Source organism: Nematolebias whitei, chromosome 4 (genome assembly GCF_014905685.2).
Source record: "Nematolebias whitei isolate Nwh7 chromosome 4, NemWhi1, whole genome shotgun sequence".
NCBI lineage: Eukaryota > Metazoa > Chordata > Actinopteri > Cyprinodontiformes > Rivulidae > Nematolebias > Nematolebias whitei.
This window is the reverse complement of record NC_056501.1, coordinates 20,342,259-20,353,839: the sequence shown is the minus strand read 5'-3', so window position 1 is coordinate 20,353,839 and position 11,581 is coordinate 20,342,259. Positions and strand designations below refer to the sequence as shown.

Sequence of the window (11,581 nt, the reverse complement as noted above, 5' to 3'; positions counted from 1 at the left end):
CCTGTTTAGTGGTTATTATCTCGGTGAAAATCTACAGATGGAGACAGGAGTTATTTTATAAATCCACTGGGAACCTCCCTGTCATTCCGTATTACCCGTCCCTTTACGCAGACGCAGGAGGGAGTGGCACGTTAAAACAGGGTTTCAACTACGAAGTTTACGGAACATCCGATTCCAGGATGAGTGACTTTAAATGTCCGCGGAACTTCAGTCAGAACACTCTGCGTGTTGACTGTGGTGCTGACAGGACAGCGCCAAGGCCTGAAGCAGAAACAGAGCATGTGCAAACAGAGGTGAGATCAACAGCTCCCCTGAAAAAAAAACATCTGTCTTAGTTTATTTATATGAAACGTGTGTTTTCCATTAGTTTCAGACTTTTTTTATTTTTTATTTTTTTTGGTTCATATTCCACTTTCAGTGAAATATACAGGCTGAAATTTGTTTTCATAAAGAAGCAATGTAATAGCTCATTTTACCTTTAAAATATTTCCCTATCTTCAGCAACTGTAATGTTTACCTTTTGCTGGGCTGAACTTATTTATCATTAAATTGTGACCCAAATTTATAATATCACATAAAACAAAGAGAGCAGATTTTAATTTATGTCCTATATTCTCATTTATCTTTTTCATAACGTGTATTAATTTTTAACCTATTTTTGAAGATTTCCTCATATATGTATAGACGTCATACTGACTTATGTACATCTGCGTGGTTCTATATATTTCTGTTGTTTATATTTGTAGGATAGACTATCGAAACACTTTTACTTTTGTTCGTTTTATGATCTACACCTTCCTTGCTTTACTTTGGAACCTAATTTAATCACTTCATGATTACAATACCATGTCTCAGGACCTGCCCTGGATGTACTTTGCCTTTCACATATTCACTGCACCAGAAAAAAAGATGGATGGATGGATGGATGGATGGCTGGATGGATGGATGGATGGATGGATGGATAGATGGATGTATGGATGTGACTTTTTTGGCCTGATGTTAGAAAGATGATTACTCCAGTGATTTTTTTCATCCTTGTCTGTTTTATTGATCGATTATATGTTTTACATCAGAGAATACAGTTGTTTTTTTTATGGCTTCTGTATGAAAATGCTACGCTTCATCCCTGTTCAGGCTGGACTAAATATCCTCTCATGGAGAGACACATAACCACGTACTGCACTCGTTTTTTTTTTTTTTTTTTGTCACTGACCTACTTCTCCTCCAACACTGTGCAGCACTGAGCATCAAAACAGAGAATTGGGCTTTAATTGTTTTATATATTCAATCTGTTTCAGTTTATCTTCCAACATATCAAACAAAAATTTAAAACGGACACGTTATTCACGACAACGTTTACATTCTGGTCAAGATGGTGAGATAACCTTTGTTTTGACCGTGTTGAGATTGAGAACCAGGAGCAAAAGCTGTGCTGAGATGATGAGGAGAGATGCAGAGGGGGAGGGGAGGAGGCACGTGGTATCCAGCACAGTCTCACCAAGCCTGTGCAGCGTTCGTGTTAGTGATGCTCAGCAGCCATTTTGATCTGCAGCTCAACTTGTTTACTGAAACAGGATGAAAAGATGGGACGTCTCACATGAGAAACACGTTTTTTAATTCACTGACAGCAGTGTGAAGGATGTAGACAGACTAAAGTGTATGTTAAAAATGAAGAAGCTGATGCAAGAGACATACAGAGAGAGAGAGAAAGACACTGGTTATATAACATGAACAAAAGAGAGGTCAGTAATCAGGATGGAGGCATTTTAAATAAACTAAACCTGACCTGGACGAGTGTGGAGTTAAACAGGACAAGCCTCTACAGACAAATACAGTCTTTGTTTGTAAAGGCAATGTCAACTTTTTGTTTTACATTTTCAGGAGATAATTTAATAGTTCTATACTAATAGCTTTGTATTTTGACTTTTTTTATCCTCTTCAGATTTGATTTAAAAAGCTGTATTCTAGGATTTAGGGCTTTGTTTAAACATATGTAACTTAACACACGAGTAAAAAAAAAAAAACACAGGATAGAGACTCCAAGAATATTATTTGCACAAGCTTGACCTCATCCTGCTCCACTTTGTGAGGCCATGACTGTTAATAAGTGTGCATGTGGTAGCTCTGATGTCTCATTTATTATGGGATGTGCATGTAAAAAGAAAAGTTGACAAATTAAAAGGTAAATGTGTTGTTTCCACCAGAAATAACTCACCCTGTCCCATCAAGCCACATCAGTGATTTTTTTTTTTTTTTCATTTCCTATATTTAAGCAACTGTGTCTCTTTTTTTTTTAAAGTTAGTCTTTGTGATGAGTTTTTGTTCATTACCATGAATTTCCATAACTATACTTACCTCACCGGGGAGGTCAGACTTCTCAGAAATATCTTTGCAGCATCATTGGTCAGGCTGTTTAAACCTTCTGCTGTGCTGCTTCAGTGAGTTCTCTCATCCTTCTGAAGTTAAATAAATCAGTTTAAGTTCATCAGCAGCCATTTTTAGTTTGACAAAAATCCCCATTAATTTGTTCACCTTGCTGTTGACACAAACTACCATCAAACACACTAAAGTTCACGTTTCTCACAGACCCAAGCTCCTGTTTAAATGTTTGGTTCTCCTGGCAGAGTTGTCTGTTGGGCAGCTGTGGGTCCATGTTTACACCCAGGGAGCTTGTCAACACTTTGTTTACACTTTTATATTTCATTGTGTGTTTGTTGACCCACACATTTAGGATAGTATGACTTTTTTCAAATTGAGAAAATATTTGATTCCTTAATACTTTAGCTCCACTACGTTCTCCCTCTCTCTGTGTGTGGTTGTTGCTTTTGCTCGTGTTTTTTAATTATTATTTTAATGGTTTTTTTTTTTTTTATGTTTGCTTGACTGATTGAATTATATACGGATATTTAAATGAAGCCAAGTTTGTATAACATATATACTGAACATCTGTCCTGTTCGACCCATGGTAAAGGTGCTTTAGCTTTAAATGTTTGCTATTATATGGGTTTTCCTCAATTTGTTTTTACTATTGTTTGATTTATAGCCAGATAAATAAATTTAAAAAATCTATATTTTAGGCAGTGGTTATATTGTTTGTGAGCTGGTGATGTTTTATAGGTGAAAGTATAAAACTCTGTCCATGTTTCAAGTCAACATTTTAAATGTGTTTTGAGGTAATGTCCAAGTTTTGCATTGAAATATAATGAGATCTTTTTAAGTAAGAGCTATTACGTTTTACCTTTTATAATCGTTTGCTTTTTTTATATTCAGTCAGAAAAAATAGACAAATGTTTTTGTTTTTCTTATAAAAACTGAAAGCTGCTGTTCACTCATCAGCCTTGGTTTCCATCAGTCCTCCTTCTTCCTCCTGCTCTCATTCTCTGCATGTCTCCCCTCCCCCTCTCCAGCTGCACCCCTCTGCTGCAGAGGAAGAGAGACAGACAGAGAGAAAAAGGAGAGAATGGAAATTAATGTAGGGCATTTTGTTCTTATTTTTAAAGGACATTTGTCCTGTAGTGCAACTTTATTTCTGTATGAACTATGTGTTTAGTAAAAATCACATTTTGTTTTTTAGGCCTTTGTCAGAAAATCATTTGGAACATAGATATCAGTTGAAATGTGTTTTCTTTATCACATTTTATATTTGTCTTTGTCATATTATCATCTTTTAAGTTTTGTCTGCTCTTGTCTTTGTCCATGATTTTTTTTTTGTTTTGTTGTTTTACATTGCTCAGTTTTTTTTTTGTTTTTTTTTACCACCAGCAGCTTGCAGGAAGCAGGGTGGGATGCAAGCAGGGGAGGTGGGATGTGGTGCCATAGCAACAAGCTGACTCACAGACCAGACTGTTCCATTTAAATGGGTCCACGGGGGTGGGCAGCCTCTGATTTGTGATAACTACATGTATTTTTTGAGCCTGGGAATGTAGAAAACACCCCTGATTTGAGCAGATTTGCAGCAGTGTTCTAAGATCTGGGGTGTCTGATGATGGAGAAGGTGGGGGGAAAGGGATGTCATGGGTTTTAGTGGTATTTTATGTTTAATATAAGCTTTTGTGTTCATTTTCATTTACCCTGTTTTAGAAAGCAACAATGTGAGCTAAAAATGTGGACATTTCTTCCTTTTCAGTTAGTTGAACAAAAAAAAAAAAACATTTTTGGGGTTGACTTCATTGTTCTCCTGAATGACCTGCTTTTCATATGATCATGTTTTGATTTTACAGCAGTTATATGAGCTGTGCATCTAAACAGTATGGATTGCACATTTCTGTTTATATATGAGTATATTCATAAACTAACAGCCGGTGCTTTATTTAGTCTAAGAATCTTGCATTTGCCTTTCCAAAGCCTTTCATGTGCACATCATCTGGAGCAAACATGAAGCCAAAGCATCTTATTAATACTCAATAGGTTTGTCTTGGGCCATCGCCTCGAGGCCCTCTGCTGTTGGTATTAAGGTAGTGGTTTTCTGCAGTGCAGTGTTTTTTTGTTGATCCATACACAGGTTGTGTAATGAGTGTTTGCATCATTTACTTCCCCTTGGTTATGATTGTTGACATTTACAATAATTTGTCTGAACAGTATAAATGCAGTTTTGTGTTTTTTGGAAGTGTTAAGCGTTAAATGTATCCATTTCTATTGGATAACAAATTCTAACATGCAGGTAGACATTTATTAAAATCTGGTAAAGATGATTATCAAAAATACTTGATGGATGTTACAGGGAAGACACCACAGGATGTGTAACAGTTTTATTTTTATTATTATTATGAATATTATTATTATTATTATTATTATTAGTAGTAGTAGTAGTAGTAGTTGTAGTAGTAGTAGTAGTAGTAGTATAGTATTATCATTGTTCAGACAATTTAATTTCCCTTTAATAGTTTGATTTTGTTTCCTATATTTGTTTTATATTTAAAATAATTTGACAGGAGCTCAGTCATAATTTCTGTGAAGATTTTTTTTATTTTTTTATCTTTCCTTCACATGTAAAAAAAATCAACTTGATTTGAGACTTCTAGTTGAACACTATTGTTCAGTTAACATTTTTTGTTTCTGTTTTTCATTTTGTACATACACTACTTTGTGAAATTATTTACCAAGATTAAATTTTTTTTCTTGGGTTGTATTATTTAGCCTTTTTTACGTTTTTCTGTCCTTACTGTTCTGAAAGAAATACACTCAAACAGCACACATTATCCCCACTTTCAGCACAAACTCATTCTATAAATCAATACACATAAGCCTAACTTTGTTTTAATTCTCGTGGTAAGTATGCTGTCGGCCCCACAGTCTGTGTATAATGATCGCCAATCTAACTTTTTATTTTTGTCTTTTGTTTTTATCTTTCATGTGTCCCTCTTGCTGTGATGCGTTGTTCCTGTTTCATCTTGATTTGTGTTGAATCCTGACTCACCAAATAAGGTAAGAAATTGTTTGTATGTATATAATTGAAGTATTACACATACAGCTGTACAAACATTCATGACTCTACATCAGAAAAACATCACTGATGTGCTGACATCACCTTTCACATCATCATACATTAAAAACCACAAACTGTTCCGATATTGTCAATTTATGATAAAAGAGACAATTTTTACATGCTGTCTATCTGTTCACACACCAAACAGATGTTTTAGTCAATCACTGGTAGCTCACTTTTAACTCTGAACCATTACAGTGCAGCTTGACACTCAGAACATGAGTAATTGTTGGTGTCATTGAGGTTACAATACAATACAGTACAATAAACTACAGTACAACTCAATATTGTGCAGTAAAATACATAATAGCACAATACAATACAGTAAAGTACAATACAGTACAGTACAATGCAATACAGTGTTGTACAATACAGTGCAATACAATATGAATAATACAATACAACACAGTACATTTCAGTACAGTACAGTACAGTACAATACAATGCAATATGAATAATACAATACAATACAACACAGTTTATTACAATACAATACAGTACAATACATTACAATACAGTATGATTAATACAATACAACACAGTACATTGCAATACAATGCAATAAAATACAATACAGTGCAATACAGTACAGTACAGTACAATACAATACAACACAGTACTATACAATGCAGTGCAAGATAATGGAATACAATGCAATACAATACAGTACTTTACAGTGCAATACAATACGATATAATACAATGCAATTCAATACAATAAATATAGTTATAGTACACATAAGTCAAGTCATTAGATGGACATAAGTTTCAATTTGTATCATAGATAAGACACCACTTATTTACAAAGGCACATTTTAGGTCACCAAAAGCTTACACCTTTAATGTAAAGATGGGTTAAACAGCTCTTCTTACTAAAAGGATTACATAGCTTTAGAAAAGTATTAGCAGTGAAGACCAGCTGGTGAAGGAACACATGCCCATCTGAAGTGGCAGAGATCTGGCAGTCAAGCACTACAAGAAGGTGTAGTAGAAAAGAAAGGGTTATACTTTGTTTCACGTGTATATAATGTACATATAAACATAAAAACAATACTAACTTTGATAATTATTTACCAGTTTACAGACAGAACGAGTCAGACATTGTCTAAGTTGAAGTTTAAGTTTATTTGCCTTTTTTTCTGTCTGTTATTTGCTGTGTAAAGTAATGTTTCACAGCAGAATTCAAAGATTTAATTGTTAAGCTGCTGATAACTGTTCACTAAGCTTCCACTTTCTTATATTCACAACACAACACATTAAATACTCTATAAAGGCTTAGCTTATTATATCCACTTTTGTGAAGTCTGTAAAATATACAATACTGTGCACGAGATTTGAACAACCTTAACTTTCAATATCCATTTTTTTGCAACAAGCCAAATATTTTTGTTGCGTTTTGAAGAGCTGATGGTTGATGTTTACCAAGACTTTTAGCTTTGTCTTTCTTGTTTGTTTCTCCATAGACTTTGCTGTTTTGCTCCCCTTTTTTCCAGTATTTGCATCTGCCCATGACAGCATGTGTGTACAAAGAAACAAAACAAAAAGTAGAAAAGTTGAGGACAAACAAAGAATATTTAGACAAAAAAAAACATGTTGCAGTCAAGGAACTGTATCTAAAAGTTATGTTTTTTCATAAACAGATTTTAAAAATTAAGTAATGATCTGATAGTGAACCTAAGAAATTGTTGGTTGACTATTTACTGTATAACCTATTTTTGTCTATAAACTTTTTTGGGAATAAGCTTGTTTATGTTAAACTACTATTCTAGATTAAACTGAATATTCATAATTGTATATATGTAACTAAAGACAGGGATACGTTTTATCCTTTTGACAGGCTGCTGTAAAAAATGACTAAAGTTCAAAGTAAATTACCTTTTTTTGTTGTTGTTGCCTGTTGTGATTTAACACACCAGGACATTCTGTAAAATTACAGACCTGTTTTGTCGTAATTATTCATAAATCTGAGGTCAGAATCTTAAAAATAAAACCAACAAAAGCTCATTTTTAAATAGTTATGTTCAAGTCTCTCTATTAGGGACAAACAATATTCAGAAACTACAAGAAAAGATTGTAAAAGCCCATTAAAAACTATGCCTAAGTATTAATCATTACTTCATAAGCTATTAAGAATGTTTGCTACATGGAAACAGAACATGAAGAAATGTGTTTGCTGTTTGTACAGTACTATAAAGAAGTTTAACTTTGTTAATATAGTTCTTTGATGGCTTCTTTACTTGTGTTTCATTGTACAAAGTAGTGATTAAATTATCTAAGTCTTTCCTCAGTCATTAATCCAAAATAACAATGCATCACCCTAAACTGCAGCTTGGAATATAAAGTATCATTTAAATCAGCAGTCTTATTTAAGTTCACCTCTCTTAAATAGTATAAAATATAACAACAAAAAACATATAGGCAGCATTTATTGTAAGATTATGTTTTCCTTAGAGTTCCCAGGTCAACTGTCATAAACAAATACCTAAAGAAGCTAAATGTTTACTATAAATCAGCTTATTCATTTATTTAATTATTCATTGTAACTGGTCTGTTTTTTTCTCGCTTACATTACAAAAATGCACAAAATAAAATGTATTTTTATGTTGTAATCTACAATAAATATAGTGAGTAATGGCAAATAAATTTGCATATCAAAACAGTTTCCACAACTCTTGACATCGTAAGCCTCATTTAGCAGCACTGTGTATTTTGACATGCTCCCGTCTGATCAGGAGGCTTCACATACCTGACACTGTGTGGCTTGAACTTAAAATATTATATCTAATTTATTGTAACTGTATAACTGCTCTCTTTCTTGAAAACTACAAATGTCAGACTTGGAAATAACTTATTTAAAGCAGCAGCAAATCATGATTTAAAATAATTAAAATATTTTACCAGCGACACTAATGTAATCACTTCTGTCACAGTCACTATCCATTTTTAATATACGTTAGTTGTTTTTTTTTTTTTTTGTCATATCTTGCACGTGTTTAAGCTTTGTAGTATTTGGCATAAATGATAAACATATATCTGGTTAAGGCTGGTTGTTTCCCCCTGACTGCATGCGGACAGAGCAGCAGAGCCTCTCCTCCTCCACCTCCTCCTCCTCCTCCTCCTCCTCCCCTGCAGCTCCATCACTTCACCGCCTGTGTGGCGCTGTCCACACGCTGTGGTGCTGAAATCAACTGCTCCCTTGCCTCCTCCTCCTCTTCCTCTTTGTGAAGCTCACAGACTCCATATCTCCCTCTGCTGCTCCCCTCTGTCTACAGATTCTGACTATTAGACACACTGGAAATGTATTCCGATCCATTTTGATTATTATTATTTTTATATATCGTTTGACACACTTGGATTTGTTTCAATATTTTGCATATATTGGACTGCATTAAACCTGGTATAGAAATACAAATGATTTGTAATATTCTTTATGAATCATAAGGCATATGGTGTATGGTATGTAACTCTATTTTATGCATTTTTTAAAATAATAAATGAATAAATATCTGAGTAATGCTCTTTATTGTAGCAAATGTATGTGTTAGAGATGAGATCAGGCAGGCTGCAGATATCTGTGTGTGAGTAAGAAAGAAGGAGAGACAGAGGCAGAGCTTCAACACGTGCACTCCCCCCTCCCCTTCTGGCTTGCTCCACAGACCTCCATACGGGTATTTCACGTCAGCCGCTGGCCCACTTCTTAGCTTGAGCCGTGCGTAAAGCTGTGGAGGCGTAATGACGTGCATGCATGGTGCACTGGCGTTGTCTGACCACAGGAAGGCAACGAAGAGCCTTGATTATCACACATGCATTGCACACACACACCCCACATGCAGGTGCACACAGGAAGAAAGATAAAATGATCCTCACAAATCATTGCATGATTATTTCTGCCTTTTTTTTTTTTTTTTTTTGGCTACTTATGGCACTGCACTCAAGCATGTATAAATAAACTATGTGTGCGTGTGCGCGCGCGGCGCGTGTGTGTGTATGTGTGTGTGTGTGTGTGTGTGTGTGTGTGTGTGTGTGTGTGTGTGTGTGTGTGTGTGTGTGTGTGTGTGTGTGTGAGAGAGAGAGAGAGAGAGAGAGAGAGAGAGAGAGAGAGAGAGAGAGAGAGAGAGAGAGTAGTTTACCACCGCTTTGATATGCAGAAGCTTTTATTTATTAATTTATTTGACCAAATGAAGCCAGCGTCTTACGTCACTGCTCTGCTGTGCCACGATTAGAGGGAATTGCTCTGCCTCGTGCACCAATGATATTCTGAGCTGTACAAAGAGATCTAGTCTGTCTCAGGGAGCCGCTCTCGTCTGTAGGCGTAACGATGTTGCGCACAGGAGGAGAGGGATGCACATGCAGACACAAAGCATGACTTTTCTTTTATCATTCCGGACCTCGTCTTTGGATTTTACACATTTTACATTTCGCTCAAGAGGTTGGGAAGCAACATGGAGGTTTCTGGACGTGGAATAAGGCGGATCAAATTGCCGACATGGCAGGTGTTTCTATGGTGGCATCATTTCTTTCTCCTGTGGAGTACAATAGAAGCGCAGACCCGCTACAGCATCCCGGAGGAGCTGAAACGGGGGTCCGTGGTGGGAAATCTAGCCAAAGATCTGGGTTTGGTTGTGTCTGAACTGTACCTGAGAAAACTGCGGATAACCTCTGAAGCTGGTAAGCAGTATTTTAATGTGGACTTGGGGAAAGGAGAGCTGGTGGTGACTGAGAGAATAGACAGAGAGGAGCTGTGTGGACAAAGCCCGTCGTGTCTGTTGCCTTTGGAGCTGGTCATAGATAACCCGCTTCAGCTGCACAGGGTGGAGATTGAGATCCAGGACACAAACGACCATTCTCCGAGTTTTATCACTAAGGAAAAAGTGGTGAAAATTGCAGAGCTGGTGAACCCAGGCGCACGGTTTCCTTTAGAGAGTGCGCAGGATCCGGATGTGGGCGCTAATTCTGTACGCACGTACCTCATCAGCAAAAATGAGCATTTCAAACTGACGGTGAAAAATCACAAAGACGGGAGGAAAATACCCGAACTGGTTCTGGAAAAGGCTCTCGATCGAGAAAAGCTGCCGGTCCACAACCTCGTCCTCACAGCTGTGGACGGAGGAGACCCGGTGCGTTCAGGAACGTCTGAAATTACAGTGATAGTGCTTGATAATAACGATAATGCGCCGCAGTTTGAAAAACAAATATACGAGGCGAATGTGAGTGAAAGTGCAACACCTGGAACAGAAATTCTGCAGGTTAAAGCTACAGATGCAGACGAAGGGCTAAATGGAGAAGTTGATTATGTATTTGCTGAACAAACTGCAGATCTGATTTTATCCTTATTTGATATTAACCCTTCAACTGGAACTATCGTTGTGAAAAACCAATTAGACCACGAGACCACATCCTTACACAGATTTGATGTAACTGCTAAAGATAAAGGAAATCCTGAAATGGATGGACATTGTAGTGTGGAAATCAAAATAGTTGACATCAACGACAATTTGCCTGAAATAATAGTTACTTCTTTAACATCACCTGTTCCTGAAGACTCTACTGTAGGAACTGTTATTGCAATAATCAGTGCAAACGACCAGGATTCAGGTGATAATGGAAAAGTAACATTAACTGTGTCTCCAAAGTCCCCCTTTAAATTAAACCCATCTGCTTCTAAACATTATTCTTTAGTAACCAATGGGCCGCTGGACCGAGAGAAAAACAGTCAGTACAGTGTGAAGATAAGTGCCACTGATTCAGGAAAACCTCCATTAAGGAGTGAAAAAACAATTGTTGTGGAACTGCTGGATGTAAATGACAATCCTCCAGTTTTCTCCCAACTTTCTTATGTTGTTCATGTAAAAGAGAATGATCCTCCAGGAAAGATTTTATGCTCAGTCTCAGCAGCTGACCCAGACACAGGAGAAAACGCAAAGATCTCTTACTCCATCCTGGACTCTAAAGTGCAGGACGTTTCTGTCTCATCTTATGTTTACATGAACTCAGAGAACGGCAGCATCTACAGCATGCACTCGTTCGACTATGAGAAGCTGAAGGTGTTCCAGATCCAGGTCCAGGCAAAGGACCAGGGCTCTCCGAGTCTCAGCAG

General features: G+C 36.6%; 1 protein-coding gene across 1 annotated transcript in view; it reads left to right on the top strand.

Moving 5' to 3' along the window:
• Nucleotides 1-9,677: 9,677 nt before the first annotated feature.
• LOC119408701 (protocadherin gamma-C5-like) overlaps nucleotides 9,678-11,581 on the top strand; it is a 2,643-nt gene continuing 739 nt past the window's right edge. The window contains exon 1 of the mRNA XM_037675541.1: nucleotides 9,678-11,577. Coding sequence (XP_037531469.1) covers nucleotides 9,927-11,577 — 1,651 coding nt within the window. The 5' untranslated portion in view covers nucleotides 9,678-9,926. The remainder of the gene's footprint in view (nucleotides 11,578-11,581) is intronic.